We start from the raw sequence: 19,075 nt of genomic DNA on the forward strand, positions 1-19,075 counted from the left end.
GAACTAGGTAACTAAGATCTAAGGTGGGAACTGAGACACGCAGACAGGAACTTGAGATCGCAGGTAGGAACTGGAGACACAGACAGGACGTTGAGAGCGGGGACCTTGAGACACGGACAGGAAGTTGAGCACGCAGACAGGAACTGAGGCGGGGCGGATCCTACCAGCTTCCGCACCTAGGCTCTGTGCGTGCTCGGGTTCATCCTTTGGCCGGCCCGTAACTGTCATGATTTGTCTTTGGATGAACCCGGACACAGCACGCACACACAGAGCTAGTTCTTGAAGTGAGTTTTATTGCACAGAATGATGAGTGAATGACGAGAGGAACCAGAGTCTTTATGGACGGAGGTGAAGGGTGCGGAAGCTGGCTGGCAGGAGGAGCACGGGAGACTGACCCGGAGGAGACTCGGGAGCGGAGGACTTGAAGGCTCTCTCTTTTAAAAATACTATCATACGTGCACAGGATCGTTTTTAGTAAAGTTTTCATCCATACAGACCCACACAAATACACCATTGAGCATTATTTTAAACATGCCAAATGCATAGAGGACGGTATACCATAAAACTAAAACCTCAGCCAGTCAGAATCCTTCAAAGCAATGGCGAGGTTGAATGGCATTGTGCCTCAGTATTGGGAGGGAGTTGGCAAAGAACAGTTGTCCTCCAAGTATTGGAGCAGTTGGTCTTGTAAAAACAAACAAGCAAAAAGTGTTTTAACCAACTGTAATCATTATAACATTCCATGTATGCTTTTGCTTTGAAGTCTCGATAATGAGGTGAAGACAGGAAATGCTGTGTAGTTGCCAGGGTAGCATTAGTTGGAAATAAATGACTGGAGATGCTATAGATTTTGTAGCAGGGAATTTGTTCAGTTTAACATTGATTAGACACATGTTGAAAATAGTCAATCACAATAACAACGTAAAAATCAAGTCCTTTCTGATAGCATTCATTTATCCTCCACTATATGGTCAAGTCTATAAAAATGGTCACATGTGACGTCAGCGCAGCATTATTTGTCACAGAAACAGAAAATTGTTTGTCTTGTAAACAAATAGGCTCAAAAACTGAGTTTTATGAAATCTTTGGCCAAAGTTTTGAGAATTATTTGTTTTTAGAGATGTAAAATTAGGTTTTGGTTTGGATCAAAGGTCAAAATCCTTAAAGCCTATTGGTTTTCCCAGATATGTTTTATTTGTGGACTGTGCCTTAGCTTCACATTTTAGCAATCTTCTGCTAACACTCTGGTCAGGACAAAATATAAGTTGCAGATACAGTAAAACTTAAAGAACATTGATATTAATATAGATGTAGCATCAGCCTCTGTCTCTATTTTAGCTAATCACTACTCTTAAATGATGCTGATTATGGTTAAAGGGACAACAAAATCTTTATCAGGATGCTATTCAGTATTTAATCTTCAACCAATTTCTTAAGTGAAACTGCAATAGTCAATTGTACCAAAACTATAAGTTTGATTTAAATTGATGAATTTAAGGTATTCTACAATTACAACTAAATATCAAAGTTAATTATAAGGGTGAAATAGTAAAAGTCTAAACTGAGTATGGCAGGGTATGTTTCTTTTGTTTTTTAGTTACTTTCAAACTTTTTAGAGAACCATCTATCCTGTCTTAACTACTCTTAGTATTTGCGGATGTATTCTGATATTTTATCACATTTTAATATTTTAGATAATCAAACTAATTTTAATCAGAGATGACCTGAGTAAATATGAGAAAATTATATTTTCATGAGACGGTTCCAATTATTAAGAGAAAAACGCAACTGGTACAAACCAACCAGCTCTCCTTTAAATTTGTAATGTAATTGCACCCTGTTTCTATTGCTGCCAATTGTTTCTATTGATTGATTGCTGCCATCTGATTTAACAGGAAAGTATTTTAGATGTGTTTGTAGACATCTTGGCCCATTCATCTTAGCAGGATTCAGTTAATTCAAATACACTGGAGGGGTTTTGAGCCCATTTGATGTGTATATTTTGACTTGGCAATTCCAAAACCTTAATTTTGTATTTTTTGCCATTTTGTGTAGTGAAATTTCCTGTGTGCTTTGTATTGTTGCCCTGCAGCAAAATACAAGCTCACTTGAGCTTAAGGTCAACAACTGGTATCCTTATATTCTCTAATTTTCTGGTGCAGACCAGAACAAAAGGTTTGATCAACTGTAACAAGTCATTGACTAAAACATTATGTATTAAACTGTCAGTATGATAAATATGATATATTTTTGCACAAATGTTGTGTTATTGTAACATCAGTTCTAATTGGCACAACACCTTCCAAAAAGTTGCGCTTAGTATGCCTTTTTGGTAAATATGAAATCTGCATTTTGTTATTTTTGGTTTTTTTTGGTCAGCAGTGGGTTTTGCCTTGGATCTTATTTTTCCCAGTTGTTTTCTCATAGCTGAATCATGAACCCTGATCTTAAGTGAGGCAAGTGAGGCCAGCACTGCCTTATCTGTTCTTCTGGTTGCTTTTCTGACCTCCTGGATACGTAGGTCATAAATGTTTTTAAAGTAGTTTTCTTCTGGCAGACCAGTGTTCTATATTTTTCCATCCATAAATATTTTCTCTTGCTGTGGTTTGGTGGAGTGGAAAATACTTCAAGATGGAAATTCTGCCTTTCGAGACTTGGATGGGTGGGGATTGTGTAGAGGTGGGTTGTTACTATAAAAAAATAATTAGAAAGTAGGCAAACTGACATGAATGGCAAGCAATAGCCAAAAGAGGCCATAGCCTGGATAGGGATTAGTGGAAACAGGTGGGACTGGTTTACTTGATGGAAAACAGCAAAGCGGGACCAATGATACTGAAGTATTTGAAGTAAAATAAAGAAAAAAATGGCACAATAGAAAAACAGAAATACAGGAACCCTGAAAATTAAAAACCAAAAACAAGAAAACAAAATTATAATCTGACTAAATAAACACAATTTGGCTAATAAATATACCACTAACTGAAAATTACAAAACTGAAATATAGTCAACTCATCCAACATAAAATCATGAAAATACACATTTTTTGAACTTCAAAAGCTGTGTGCAATGTGGACAACAGTGCAAAGATTCTTTGTGCATTAACTCTCTAACAAGGAGGATGTCTTATGCAGTGTAATGCTGTACAAGAACAACGTTATGACATTTTTACTGAGATTTTTGGAGCACTGGCAGGATCAAGTATCCATGTATTAATTTCTTTTTTATTTCAAGTCTAAAAACATGATGCAAGTGCAGCCTCTATTATTGATGGACCGGATCTAAGGCGTGCACTCTCTTTTTTTTTTTTTTTTTTTTTTTTTTTTGTGGCTATTTCTGGCACTACTAGCTAATTTTTTCAAAGTAGGCTGACAAGAAAGGGAGTTTGAGTGAAGGGGGAAGACATGCGGCAAAGGACCTCAGGATCAAACCTGGGTCAGCCACATCGAGGTCAAGGCCTCCGTACATGGTTTATGCTTGCTACCCCTGGGCCATTGGAGCACGCCAGGCGTGGGTTCTCTTAAGTCATATCTGATGTTGCTTCTTCTACCAAAGAAACCATTTCTGGTTCCTACACATCTCGTTTGTCAACATCTTGCCAGCAATAACTCCTGAAACAGGAAGGTTTCCCACAGAAACAGCAGAGTCTCTTTCATTTATTGTCTCAATATTTTACCATGCAATGCTTCTACTAATGTATAGGATTTATGTAGTATAGGATCAATGCCTCTGTTATGTTGAAAATGGTTGTTACATTTGTGGATGTTTAGGAGTACGGGGGAAATATTAATTATTTGCTTATTGTGAACTGCTTCTTCAAACAAATAACATTAGCAAAAATGTCAAACCTATACTGCCAGGACACATGAGGGAAAGTCCTATTGTGTCATTGTTATGAAGAGCCTCTTGAGCTTATTTCAAATGCCATATTTTCAATAAAAAACATCTATAAATGAAGGACAACGATTTGAGTAGACATTTAGTAAAAGGAAGTTCATAGAAATCTAGTCTGCATCCAGGCAGCCTTTTGTAAGGTAAAAGGTCTTTCAGATAGACAATCCTTCAGCCAGCGGAAATATGAATTTCAAAAGTTCACTAACTGATTCACAACATGGCTCCAAAAGATGATCTACTTAAAGATGACTCAACTTTTCATGAATTTACAGCTTGACTCACCCTCTGATGTGCGATACTAAAGCCGGCTTTATGGAACCAAAGACTGACAGCAGAACAGTCAGTTGTGTAAGAACGCTGCTCGTACTGCCCCTGTTTCTCATATATTTAGGCAAACATAACTGTTTTCTGGACGCTGCAAGCATGAAAGTGGCAAGGTAAATTAAATCTTAGATTTCACTTACAGATGCCAACACAGGTATTAAAAGAACAAAAAGAAGCTTGAGCCCCAGCATCAAAGTGTAATTTGGGTTTATGACTTTTTTACACTGTACTTGTTTACCTGCAAGATGTTGCAGACAAAATCAATTTATATAAAAACAACTATCTTTGAGACAAACTGTTAGAATGATTTTGTTGAACATTTTTTTTTTTTGAGTTTTAGAAGTTTCTGGTTCATGTCGAAAGTGAAAAAAGGTGAGATGAAACAAAACTAAATGCCATGAGAACATAAACTGAGTTTTGTGCTTTTTTTAACCATCTCTGACAGAAACCACAATGAGAATTTACTATGAAATGACAGCTGCTTACTGCTATTTTTTGTTTTGGGTGTTTGTGTTTGAGGGATGGCTCATCTTATTTCCATTGTGGTAGAAAGGTAAAAGCCCAACCAGATGGCTCTACATCTGAACCAATCATATCACTCTAAATCTGTCTCCTCCCAGTTTATGTGGTTACATTTAGGTGAATCATATCTAATAAGATCACATAATAACAACAATCCTCTGCTGGATTACCAGAAAATGATCCTTATAATTTATTTGCTGTTGACGATGAAAGATGGATGTAAGTTAAGCTTTCACATTTAACCCAGATGCGTAATTCTGTCACTCATGTTTTTCTATCTGCATTGTGTAACTGATATGTTTGCTGGTCATTCAGGTTGTAAAGATTATCCAACCATTCAAACAAAGACTATTTATGTTGGAGATCCTGTGAAGTTGACATGCTCACGCAGGGATGCTGGAGAGTTTTTGTGGATGAGGACCAGTTCTGGAGATTCTCCCGACATCTTTGGAAAACATGAGAATATGTATTCTCAAGTTAAAGTTTCTTTGGAACCTGGAATTGTTGTTTTGCAGATCACAAAAGCAAGGATAAATGATTCTGGATTGTATTTCTGTCAGAGAGTGTATAAAGGAAACAAAAGTATTCTGAATGTAACATACCTGTCAGTTGAAGGTAAGTTAAGGGAAAAGTGCAATTAAATGTTCAAGTATTTATTTGTTTATTTATATATTAATTAAACCTTTTCTTTGCAAATGTTTCTAATCTTTTTCTGTTTCTTGAACATTTTTTGATTTTATTCTGTTGAAAACTAGAATCTGCCGCCATCGCAGACCCCACATCTGCTCCACCCCATCTCCGTGACTCTCTGACTCTCTATTGTTCAGGCCTCCGTGACTCTCAAAATAAATCTTGTCCTGGAGATGAGAGTTTGCTCTGTTTTAGAGCTGAATCAATTCAAACTCTCCCAAGTTTAAACTACACTGACAATGAAGAAGATAGATTAAAATTTGACTCTGAAGGATGTGTGTACAGCTATTTCAAGAACTACAGCATGTCTGGTGCTCAGATATATCAATGTGCTGTGGCAAAGTATGACGAGAACACATCTGGAAGAAAATCAAACCCCAACACTAAAGGTAATTTACTTTTCAAACACTGAAAGTGAAAAATTACATGACTTTGATTTGTCTTTCCTTACTTCCTTTTTTGGTTTCATTACAGCAGAAAACCAAAGAGATTCAAGTAATTACAATACAGTTGTCTTTCTGATGAGTGCTGCTTTGGCTTTGTGCCTGGTTGTTATAGCCTTCCTCATTTATTTAAACATACAAGTTAATAAAAAGTTAAATGATTGTTGCAGTGGTAAGTTGTCACACCAATATATAAAATAAAAAGCCGGGAAAGACTGACACACATCTTTATATTAATGTTTTTTTTTTTATTTCCAACTCAGCAACGGTGGCTGGGCAATCACAAGAATCAATCAGAAGAAATCAAGAAAGCCAGAAGGTATTACTAAATAGGAAATACACCTGGATATTAAGATGTTTAAATGTGTGTTTTATGTATTTTGGATCTCATTTTGTCTGTGTCCTCAGTTGCACGAGGATGTGTTGGTTTATTCAGCAGTTTCCACAAGAAGAAAAGCCAGCAAGAAAAGGACAGCGGGCACATCACCTGAGGAACAAGATGTCATCTACACAGAAGTCAATGTTCTTGGGCTCTGATAAAGCTAAGCTAATGTTACAACTATTTTCTTAAGACTAAGTTTAAAATGCACTTTATTCTGTTTCAGAAGACTAAACAAATTCTTTGGAAAAATTGTATTAATATGTGTGGATGTCTGTATTTTTGATACCCATTTTATTCTGCACGTATTTGCTTAAAATGAAACAATAGCTATGTTATGTGCTTCTCAAGTAGATGCATTTAGGCTACATGTGAAGGCTCTTAGCATAAAAACATTAATAAAAGTAATTGTCATCTGTGTGTTTCTATCAGACTTTATCATAGCAATCTTGGAATACTTTTCTTTCTGGTTCAGATTGGGTAGTTTAAAAGCTTTTAACATAAACAGCAGCCTCGAAGAAGCATTACAGCAGAATTAGGGTTCAAGTCTTAATCACATCTATTCTGCTACGAAACCTCAATTTATTTCAGCCACTGTGTTGTGTTGTTTACTCAGTATCATTGTCCTATTGCATGATCTGATTTCAGTTAGGCCTTAGCTATAAACCATTCCAAAATTACTTTAAGAAATGAAGGTTTCTCTGTGCCAGTCACAGCAAAACCTGAGTTGGACCTGAATTATCTGCTGTCATTATTGTTTACCAAAATCACCCAACAACACTTTTAACCAGATTGTTACAGAAGTCATGTGGTAAGTCACATCTGCAAACTTAAGTTATGTTTTTTTAGAGAAAACAATTTTTTTCTATGAAAACAAACATAGTCCTTGTTATTCAAGTTTAATTGTAAGGGTGATGCTGCACAGATGTGAGGTCATATTAAAACTAATAAATGAAAGGATGAGAGTATAGAAGCTTCTTATCTATGAAACTTCTTGGGTCCCTTTCACAAACCCTTTAAGCCAGAACTTAGATATTCTCTGGTGACTTGTGAAAATGCCAACGCACTGAAGTCAACCAAGAAGCAGGTTTTTCTTTTTGGGAAGCAGCAGTAACACACCGATAGGTTGGTATGTTGGAATTAGTTTGGAATTAGACCTGACCAACATAAATTTTATGCTTGTTCTTCCTATTCATCCTGTGTCTTATATATGAAAAATAAACTTTGTGACTCTTCCTACCATAGAAGCATAGGGAGACAAGTAAATAACATCTACTGTAACCCTTACCAGACTTTGAATCATGAATACAGACTGCTACCATCAGGACAGAGATACAGGATTCCACAGTTTGATAAGGTTAAATGGAGAAACCGTTTTTTACGTCAGTCAATCCTGAAACTAAACATGGAAAATTAACCAACATAGAAAGTCATCATCTGCTCATCAAACAATGCATACTTTTGATAATGTATGTAAATATGTTTGGAAACAATGGTGAAACCTCCGCCAAAAAATTTATATTGTATCATATTTATGAAAACTTACATCAGTGCAAGATCTGCCAAGCTTCATTGGTAAATGGAATGAGTGGTCACAACACCTTAAGATGAGGCATGGTTTTGTGGCCACATTGCAGAGCTGACTTGTGGAAGAGGTTTTGACTTGCAGCAAGAAATAAGAAATTGAAACTCAGGATAGTGCTGAGAGAAGCAGAAATCTGTTCTACTTCTGCTATTTCACAGATGGCTTTGACAACGTCCTGTTGCAAACACACTCACACACACACAGTCCAGCAGATATGAGGGCTTTGCATTTATTCTTATAAAAGCTTGTGGTCGTCATCTCTTCTGTCACAAATACAGGTGCTAAAGTGACGACAAGAAAGATGGAAATAAATATTTGTGGTGAGTTTGAGGTTTTGAGAAGTTCAAACAATTAATTGGTCATGCCAGATGTTCTCACTAATTAGATGATGTGAAGGTTTTCAATGTACAGACGCATATTTTTTGATTGACTTATTCAAGTACATCAATCAAGGACCACACAGTAATGTAGGTAGTAGCACTGTTGCCTAGCAGCGAGAAAGCCCCGGGTTCAGACCCCACGTTTGACCTCATTCTGCATGGAGTTTGTATGTCCATGCATGCATGCTGGCTCCCTACCACAGTCCAAAAAAATGACTATTAGATTAATTGGTTACTCTAAATTGCCGTTATGTGTGAGTGTGTGCGTATGGTTGTTTGTACTGTAAGTGTCTCTGTTGTTCTGTGATAGACTTGCGACCTGTCCAGGGTGAACCCAGCCTCTTCCTCGAGATAGGCACCAGTCCTGCATGGATAAGCCGGGAATAGAATATTGATATTTTAAAAACTGCTATCTCACCCACCCTTCATACCCCTGGGCTGGGTGGGTTGCTTTCCCTTTCTCTAGCTCGGGTCCCCTACCAGAGGCCTGGGAGCTTGAGGGTATTTTAGTATCTTAGTATTTTAGCTGTTCTTAAGAATGTCTTCTTCTGGATGTCTGATGTTTCTGTCTTCACATCCAAGCTCTTTGTAGTTCTTCCCTGAGCCCTTGGTATTTCTCCAGTCTTGTGTGTTCTTTTCTTCTGATGTTGCCATCACTCGGTAGGGCAACATCTATCTATCTATCTATCTATCTATCTATCTATCTATCTATCTATCTATCTATCTATCTATCTATCTATCTATCTATCTATCTATGTTCTTTGTTGTGTGTTTGCTCTTCTACACCCTATTACCACATGGTTTTAGGGTGTAGTGGGGGCATTGAAAGAAATTCAAGCATAGCTGGCTTTCTAACTAAAATAAATAGAACCAAAACTCAAAGGAAAACTCTTACATTTTGTGCTTAGATAAAACATCAGTTTGAAAGATCATAATTTTAACAGTATTTTCCAGCCTAATTCACATAATTCTCAAGAGTGTTTTGTTAACCGGGGACAATACCAGGTGAATATGTTATAATGCCTGTGTTTGAAGAAAGGGGTGATACCAACAATCAGGGACTCATTTGCAGTGCAGTCAGTATGTGTTGTTCTTTGGTAATTTTTTACCAATTGTGTAAGAAACTGGGCAACAATGATAAATGAACCATGGCAAACTGCAAATGTTGCTAACGCGATATCCCCATGTAAGATACATATTTCTAGCTTTTGTGATTTAAAATGTCCTCATTTCATTGAGAGGATTCTGAGAATCTCTCTGAATATGGGCACTGGACTCTCCTGCCTTATCTTTTCGTTTCAGCTGGTCCACATGTCCCTTGATTGACACACCCACAGTCTACACATCAAAATCAGGAGTGTTAATTCAACTCAGTTTTAAATTTTAAACTTTTTCCGTTTCTCTTATTCTAATGGATTTTGAGTTAAAATTACACTTTGAAAAGTGTCAATAATTTAATCACTTCCTGTTTTCTTTTGCTGACTGTGGTATGGTGTTCCAGAATCTCTCGATTTTATCTTAAATCTCTTTGCTGTGATATTCTGTTTCTAACGCATAAGAACACATAAAACACATTCTCTGTTGCTGCACTTCACATTTGGGAACTCTTCATGTTTCACACGGTTTGCTTTTCTCGGCATGGTAAGAGGTTATTAACCTTGCTATAGCTTCCTCCCCTATCCTTCCATCAGCTTCTCTGTCTCTGTCAGCTGCTCCACATGTGGAGCATTATCGCTTTCGCCTTAGTACTCTGCTTGATTTATATATGTAAATGGTTTTATTATTATTTATGTAGGGAGATATTCATGTTATGTGGACACTACATTGAAACAGTAGAAGAGGAGAGAAAATGAGAAGAAAAAAAGGAGAAGAGGTGAAAGAAAGAGACAGAAGAGAGAGATTGACAAAACTTCATCAGTCTGCTTCATCACCTGCAATGGGAGATGTAAAAAGAACAGCACAACCAACTGATATAGAACTACAGATACAGTACTGCAACACCTTGATATAATCACTGAAGTTTTTACAGTATTAATCAATACGAAATGTATTAAGTGGTAGCTGAAGATAAGAATTGGTGAGTATGTAAGTAACCGGATCCAAGCACCTGTAGGTGTTTGTGAAAAATGTTCAATAGTGGTTGTGAAGAGCCAAAGACACTGAGTACCACCAATACACCAGCGGGCCACGGTTCCAGGGAGGGAGGACTCTAAGCAGAGAATTGATGTCATATTCTGGGTTTTTGTTTTGTTTTATGTTTGTTATTTGATTAGTCAGTATACTTCCCTGTCTTAGGTTCGATTTCTGTCTTGGGCTCTGTCTTGTTTGGTTTCTATTATGTCCTGTGTATTTTAGTTTACCCTGGCATATTATTTAGTTTTAGTCTTAGTGGTTATTTATGTTCTTAATCCTGTCTTAGTAGTAGTTCTGGTTTTTCATAATGTACTCTGTTAGTTTCTGCTTTATTTTCTATCTTAGGTTTGGTCCATTATTCTGGTTTTGCATTTACCTTGTTTAGATTCTGTTCCCTTCCACTGGTCCTGTCAGCTCCCTCAGTCACTCCCCCGTCCTTGATCACTTCCACCTGTTCTGATTAATTAGTTTTTCACTCTGCTCACCTGTTCCTCTGCCTATTCATACCTGCCACAGTTCTCTGCTCCCTGCCAGAACGTTGCATGTTTCATGCTTTTTCTCATCCACCTATCTCCCGGAAAAAGCTTACCAGCATTCTGTGTTTCTGCCGGTTTAACCAATTGCCTGTTGTTACGGCCCAAGGCCTTTCCTATGAGTCCCTGGGTAGAGCTCCTAGTTGATGCTGATTGGAAGTGGAGGCAGCTGGCCAGACTGACGTCATGCCCAGTTTAAGAATCAGCAATCTTCCTCAACCTGCAAGTGCAAGCCAAGCTCCACCCAAGCGCTAGACGATCAACCCCAGCTGAGACCAGACCAGACCAGCTTGGAGGAGTTCAGCTCATTCTTTCTGTCTCCCTGACACCTTCTTCTCTCTTTCCCTCTCCTATCCAACATGTTATGATTCTTTTTGTCAAATAAATCCCCATTTTAAGTTTTCCATGCATGGCTTCCCTTTGATTTGTTGTGGTCCAAGAGCCAGACCATAACACTGTCCTGACCTGATCCTCTGTTGTTGTTTTTTTAGTCTGCCCTCTCCCTGTCTAAGTTTTTGAGTTTTGCCTGGATGTTTGCTCTGTACCCTGCCCGGACTATTTTCTGTATACCTGCCTGCTCCACTCACATCATCATGTCAATAAATCCTGCTAAAGCATAGATTAAGTGTCTGGCTGAATACCGGGTTCATCCCCTTCCTGAAATCATTACACTTGAGACGTCTTTGGGAGAGGGAGCAGTTCAAACCCAATCACAAAAAAAACACACACACATTCTCTCATTCACTCACTCCTGCCCCAGTGCTCTTACACACACAATCCACAAACACAGGAGTAAAAAAAAAAAAAGGGGGGGGGGTGTCTTACACACATTTACATTCATCACACACATATCGTCTTCCCAGCTCAAGGTGCCAACCCCAAAGGAGGACCAGGCACCTGGAAGTGGTACGTGTACCCTACAGTCAAGATGGGTAGGGGTGGGGGGGTTGACTCCACCACAACTCAAACTTCCCGGTTCCTGCTCCCCCCCCATCCCGCACCCAGGCCAGACTGCCCAAGGGACAGGCCCCCTGAGGATGATGCTAACATGACCCGTACAGGCCAGTCAACCAGAGCCCACCCAGTGCCTCCCCCCCCACACACACAAATAAGTCCTGAATATTTATCACCCCCACTGCCTCCCCTTACATGCCCTAGCCGCAACCCCCCCCCCCCCCCAACCATTCCCGGGGAGGAAGGGGTGTCAGCCCCAGTCCCGGGAAGCGCGACAGGGCCCAACAACAGCCGACAGCCGAGACCCCCAACCCGTTGGCTCACTCCTCCTCCAGGCCCAGACGCCGGCTGGCAATTGGGGAATAGATGTGTGAGAAAGACCTCGATCCTCCCTCCTACTCTATCTTCTCTAACCCCCAGTCGGACGAGGCAGACGAATGTTCACACTGAGCCTGGTTCTGCTGGAGGTTTTCCTCGCTGTTAAAGAGGAGTTTTCCTCTCCACTGTCACGTTATGCATGCTCAGTATGAGGAATTGCTGCAACACAATCAACAATGCAGACTGTCCACAGATTTTTATCAACACTTATCACATATTTTTTTATCTGTGATATACGTTGATTACGTCTCTTTAATTATTGTGGGAGACTTCAGAATTCACACTGACAACCCTGAAGACAGAGGTGCAAAAGAACTATGGGACACTCTTAGATATTTTTGTTTGACTCAACATGTTAAACACCCAATGGCCAAACAGGGACATGTTTTAGACTTGATCAGTAAAGGTCTAAACTTTTCCAAGATCAATGTAACTGATACTGCCTTAGCTGACCACTTTTCTGAAAGCATCATTATCATCTAATGGCATGAAAAAAATATATTTTTTTTTATCTCCTCGGCATGTTTAATTACAATGCTGTTTACCAATATTTTAATTTCCACTTTTACAAGTATTTTTAAAATTTATAAAAATGGAGTTATGACGTTTCTACATTTTGAACAAACCCAGTATGGCAGGAAGAGGAAGAGTGTCATTTCCTACTCATTACCACTGAGTCTTTATATTTAAACAACCAATAAAAACAACATGATACTATGGCACACAGATGCTTGGCTTGAACCTCCTCCTATAGCTATTAAAATAAATACCAGCAATGTTGCTTTACAGAGACAGTATCAAGTTGATCACCTTACTTGGTAGCTTGCTTCTTCTCCATTGTGGATATGAGTACTACTACTTCTACACTTTTGTCAAAGTGTGTGGGTATATGTATATATATATATATATATATATATATATATATATATATATATACATACATATATACACACATATACATATATACACACACATATATATACACAATATTTTCTTTTTCTGTAGATACTTTTATTCCAGTGAAGCCAGTTCTACTTGGTGAACCTGTCATCTTAAACTGTGATTTGCCAAAGGTTGAGACCACACAAGGACAGGTCCACTGGTACAAGCAGACTCCAGGAGATACGCTTAGACTAATTGTGAACTGGACCATCAGACCCAAAAATCCTGGAATACATGTGTTTGCACCAGGGTTTGGTAATTCAAGATGGTTGGTTAATAACAATGAAACATTTACCAGCCTGAAAATTTTAGGTACAACTCATGACGATGAGGGAACCTGTCACTGCATAGTTATATACTGGAGAGGAACCAAATGGAATGGGACATACTTGATTGTCAAAGGTAAACTACACAATCTAAAATCTTATGAGTTCTCCAGCCTATGAAGCTGCACTATATGATAATAACCTAAAGACACAAAGCATATTTTAAGTTGTGGGATAATTTCTTGAAAAACTTGCGTAAATGGTAACAAAAATTACTATTTTGTTTACACATATATCAGCTGTCAATGTTGTCCAAAGAAACTTGCAGTTAATAAACCATCATCAAAGAAAAAAATTTCAAGCAGTTAAAAGTATCCAGGTGCCCTGGAAAAAAAGACTGACCTGAGTTCCTCACTGAACTGAACTTTTTTCTGCTCTATGTCATTTAGGATTACCAAAATTATTTCTTTATCCTAATTGGTTTTAAAGACAATACTTTTCTACAATTCATAAGTTCATATACATATTTCATAGAATTGCCTTTTAATCAGTATAATTTTAGTCCTTTCACAATGGTCTAATTATAGTTTGTTGGAATTTCGGTTAATTCCTGCTGACATAACTGGTGTAAGTATTTTGGATTGCAGGCTATCTTGCCCATTAACATCTTTTTTTATCAAGGCTCTGTGATGGCATCTCCAACATTTTGACTTTGTCATCCTTGAGCTACTTTGTAAAAATTTTAGGCAGTATGCTCAGGGTGCTTGTCCATTTGGAAGAGCTATTTGGGGCCAACCTTTAACATTGTAATGTTGCTCCAATATTTTGATGTAATATTATTCCCTCACGGTGCCATCTATTTGGTAAAGTGCATAAGTTGTTCCTGCAGTAAAACGTCCACGCAACATTATGCCTCCACTGCTGAACTCTCAAGCTTTCTAACTTTCCCTTTTTTCTTTCAAAGGTAAGAATCTTTATTATGGCCAAATACTTAACACTCATCAGAACACAGGACATGTCTTTAAAAATGAATCAATTTGTCTCTAAATACATTTTCATCTGTGATCTAGCTTTATATTTTAATATTTTAAGTAGTTGCTTCTTTCTTGCTGAGTAGTTTCTCCGCCCATCTTTTACTTTAGTTTTGGGCTTGCATAACGCAACATAAAAGCACATTGATTCCATAGAAACAGAACTTGTCTTCCTCTTGAAAATAATGATTGCTGCAGAGTCCTAGGATCCTGGAAAGTCAGTCATACCACATGTTTATTTTGACTAGAAATATTAACATATGGTAGTAGTCCAGCCAGAATCTTATAGAGAATATGTGGAAGTAGCAAAGAAAAGGGTGATAGTAAAGAGGCTTGGAACCAACAAAAATAACCATCTAAATCACAGTGGACAAACACAAAAATCTGATCAGCAAATATAAGAAGGTTTTAAATGCTGTACTGCCAATAGATATTTTTTTGCTTTTCAATAAAACATAATTTCTGAGATGTCCTTTCTTAATAAAATGTTAATAAAACATTTTTTTTATTACCAACTTAGATTGCTTCATGAACTTTTAAGAGAAGCTCCTTCAAGTTAAATAGAAATGTTCTATTCTACATCTTTTATGTAAATCTATTATGTAAATCTGCTAGGAATGTCAACAATTTTAGGCTTAGATGTGCATGCATCTGGAAGTTGCATCCAGGGGTGAACCAGACTCCTTGATCCCCACATCTGCCTTCCAGATACTTGGCCTGATTTTTTTTTATTTCTCATGACGCTATACAAGAAAACAGTGTGTTTGGTAAAGCTTAAAAATACATAACGTTAACTGTGTCTGGCAGATATGTCAGTTCTCTGAACACTTCTCATAGCATACACAGATAGATACTAAAGTAAAAATTTAGAAAAGGTATATTACTCAGCATAGTCAGGCTTGATAATTTTTCTGAAAACTTTTCATTAAAAATGCTTAAGATTAACTTTATACACTTATAAATTGTTTTCAAACTATATGTTTTGCAGGAAATACTCCAAGGACATCACAGTACACTGTTTTTCAGCAGTCGTCAGTTTCAGATCCAGGCCCTTTGGCAGATGTTAGGACTCTTCAGTGTTCAGTCCTCACAGATCTTGAGAATAACATTTATTTAGGGAATCTCAGTGTGATCTGGTTTAGGGCCTCAGCAGAGGAATCTTATCCAGACATTATCTACATTGATAAGAATAAACAGGGTGAATGCATGAAGAAATCCGACCATCAAAGAAGCTGTTTTTTTCACTCTTCTAAGAAAGTTATCTCCTCTGACTCTGCCACGTACTACTGTGCAATCGCTACATGTGGAAAGATTTTATTTGGAAATGGCACGGAAGTTAACACTGGTATGTTACATTTAAAAGAAACTAAGTTGAAACACCACTGCCCTCCCTTACTAAAGAAATAAATAAGAGGTGGGAAAGACTCCAAACCAGTTGAGGTCGTGTTAAACCAGACAGCTTGTCATTGTTGCTAGTTTTTGAAAGAAAACAAAAACAAAACAAAAAAAACAATGCCTCCTGAAGTAAAGATGGGATGGATAAATTACAAAGTTAGGAAATATATTCCACAACCGCTAAGGTGCTTTAAGTGCCAAACAATGGGAAACACAGCACAACAATGTAAATGGAGACTGATATGTAAAAAATGTGGGGGAGAACATGATTATGGCAAATGTAATAATGATGCAACATGAAAGTGCTGTAATTGTAGAGGTGAACATAGTGCTTATGCTGGATGTGAGGTTCAGAGACATGCCAAAGAAGTGCAGAAATATAAGAAAATGAACAAGGTGTCATATGCAGAGGCTGTATGAAATATTGCCGAAATGAAACAAAATAGATTATCTAACTACCCCAGGGAATACACACAAGGAGAACTCAAGTAGAAATAATAAGAATTGTATAATTTGATTGAATTTGACTTTGGAAAGTGCTTTGAGATGACATGTTTCATGAATTGGCCCTATATAAATAAATGTGAATTGAACTTGAATTGAAAGAACAGTGATCCCACAGCAGACATGCAGTTATAAGTGTATAGTGGAGGAAAATGCAATCATTGTAGAAAAGAAGGGCTTTATAGCTTTCACATGCAAAGTCATTAATGTCACTCTTCCAACAAAGTAAGTGATAGAATCAAGACAGTGATAGAAGCTCCAATGGAGTTTTCAGACATCAAAGACATTAACGCTGATGACATACATGCAATGTTATGTATCAATAATGATGGAGGATTTCAGAGTATTAATTAAACTCATAACAGTCCTCCACTTTTTACAATGGAATGTTAGGAGTTTGATTGTAAATGGACAGGAATTCCAAAAGTATGTAAGTTAAACCTGATATTATCTGCATTCAAGAAACATGGTTACGGCCTCATCTTGATTTTATTTTACCTGGATATGAATCCATTAGATTTAACAGAGAACGTAATCAGGGTGGAAGATGTGCAACATTTTGAAGATGGAATACCATTTCGAAGAGTAGCAAACTCAACAGAAGTAGAATGTGTAATCATTGAAATACATTGAAATATATAAATCAGCTGAATATATCAACCATGTAATCCATTAAGCCTAGAAACATTGGAGAACATACGGACAAGAAATGGAAAAGAAATATTTTGTGGAGATTTCAATGCAAATAATTGCCTTTGGAAGAAGAATTGACATTTGTTCTAACAGGCTTTCATGTATCGATCTTACTCTAGTATCTAGTAATTTGGCAAATTCATGTGAATGTTAAGGAAAGCAAAAGTATTAAAAGTGATCCCTTTCCAGTATTATTTTCCATAAATGCAAAAAATAAGTATACAAGAAAGGCCTACTCATAAAAAATGGATGTCTGAAAAAAGCAGATTGGTAAAAAAATCAAAGAAATATGCAGAATTTCTAGCAGAATCAATTACAATGGAGGCAGATATTGAGAAATGTGCTTCTGAGGGCACTAATCTAATTTTAAATGCAGCATTAGACAGTATATCGTATAAATCAGTTGGGGGAAAACAGAAAACAGTCCCTTGGTGTAATGATGAATGTACAAAAGATATTAAAGAAAGAAATAGAGCAATGCGAATGTTAAGGAATAATCTAAACCAAGACAACATGATTAATTATCAGAGGAAAAGGGCTCAGGTGTGAACAGTTATTGTTCTACTAAAGGAGAGGATCTGGTCAATGGTGAACAAAATGAGGGGGGAAAGAATACTTGTGAAAATTCCAGTATTTGAGGATGATGGAACAATTGCAATAAGAGAAAAAGAAAAAGCTAATATTTTAGGAAATAAATTTGCTAGTGTGCATAGTGATGATCATTGAAATGATATTCATAAACAATATATGGCAAAGAATTTAGATGAAAATAGAAATGTATTTATTCCTAAAAAAAATTCTCTCCTCGGTATGTTGAAATTACAGTTGTGTTTTACCAATATTTTAATGTCCACTTTTACAAATATTTTTAAAATAAGTCAAGCAAAGTATAAACATTTAGTTATGAGGTTTCTACATTTTGAACAAGCCCGGTATGGCAGGAAGAGTGTCACCTCCTACTCATTACCACTGAATCTTTATCTTGAAACAACCAATAAAAACATCATGATGCTATGACACACAGAAGCTTGGCCATTTTGAATCTCCTCCTATAACTATTAAAACACCAGCAAAGTTGCTCCTAAGAGACATTATCAAGATGATCACCTTATTGGGTACATTGCTTCTTGTCCATTGCGGATGTGAGTACTACTACTTCTACACTTTAGTCAATGTGTGTTTGTGTATGTATGTATGTATGTATATATATATATATATATATATATATATATATATATATATATATATATATATATATATATATATACACACAATATTTTCTTTTTCTTTAGATACTTTTATTCCAGTGAAGAAAGTTCTACTTGGTGAACCTGTGATCATCAACTGTGATTTGCCAAAGGTTGAGACCACGCAAGGACAGGTCCACTGGTACAAGCAGACTCCAGGAGATACGCTTAGACTAATTGCGAACTGGACCATCAGACCGAAAAATCCTGGAATACCTGTGTTTGCACCAGGGTTTGGTAATTCAAGATGGTTGGTTAATAACAATGAAACATTTACGAGCTTGAAAATTTTAGGTGCAACTCTTGACGATGAGGGAACCTATCACTGCGCAGTTATAGACTGGAGAGGAACGAAATGGAATGGGACATACTTGATTGTCAAAGGTAAACTACACAATCTAAAATCTTGCGTAACTTGCGTAAATTATAAAAAAAACTACTATTTTGTGTTTACACATGTATCAGCTATACCATCATCACAGAAAAAATGTCAAGCAGTTAAAAGTCTCCAGGTGCCCTGGAAAAACAGGCTGACCTGTTTTGCTCACTATCTGACTGAACTTTTTTATTTCATTTAGGATTACCAAAATTATTTCTTTATCCTAAATGGTTTTAATTGGTTTTAAAGACAATTCTTTCCTCCAATTCATAAGGTCATATATGTATATCTTAGAATTGCCTTTTAATCACTATAATTTTAGTCCTTTCACAATGGTCTCATTATAATTTCTTGGAATTTCGGTTAATCCCTGCTGACAGAACTGGTATAAATATTTTGAATTCG

General features: G+C 37.1%; 1 protein-coding gene across 5 annotated transcripts; it reads left to right on the plus strand.

Moving 5' to 3' along the window:
• The first annotated feature begins 4,900 nt into the window (after positions 1-4,900).
• LOC105922661 lies at positions 4,901-6,669 on the plus strand. Of its 5 annotated transcripts, none has more exons than XM_036127461.1 (6): positions 4,901-4,957; positions 5,054-5,353; positions 5,494-5,817; positions 5,903-6,043; positions 6,135-6,190; positions 6,280-6,669. In XM_036127461.1, the coding sequence occupies exons 1-6, from the start codon at positions 4,915-4,917 to the stop codon at positions 6,406-6,408; spliced, it is 993 nt and encodes a 330-aa protein (XP_035983354.1). In that variant the 5' UTR covers positions 4,901-4,914; the 3' UTR covers positions 6,409-6,669. The 5 variants fall into 5 exon arrangements, with proteins under 5 accessions (XP_035983354.1, XP_035983356.1, XP_035983355.1 ...); XM_036127463.1 differs by having other exon boundaries at positions 5,903-5,923; XM_036127462.1 differs by having other exon boundaries at positions 5,906-6,043.
• The last annotated feature ends 12,406 nt before the right edge of the window (positions 6,670-19,075 follow it).

Source organism: Fundulus heteroclitus, chromosome 23 (genome assembly GCF_011125445.2).
Source record: "Fundulus heteroclitus isolate FHET01 chromosome 23, MU-UCD_Fhet_4.1, whole genome shotgun sequence".
Lineage (NCBI taxonomy): Eukaryota > Metazoa > Chordata > Actinopteri > Cyprinodontiformes > Fundulidae > Fundulus > Fundulus heteroclitus.

Coding starts and splice junctions, on each gene's coding strand:
- LOC105922661 (XM_036127461.1), top strand. CDS start 4,915: ATGATCCTTATAATTTATTTGCTGTTGACGATGAAAGATGGAT. Junction 4,958..5,053: donor GTTGACGATGAAAGATGGAT/GTAAGTTAAGCT, acceptor CTGGTCATTCAG/GTTGTAAAGATTATCCAACC. Junction 6,044..6,134: donor GTTAAATGATTGTTGCAGTG/GTAAGTTGTCAC, acceptor TTTCCAACTCAG/CAACGGTGGCTGGGCAATCA.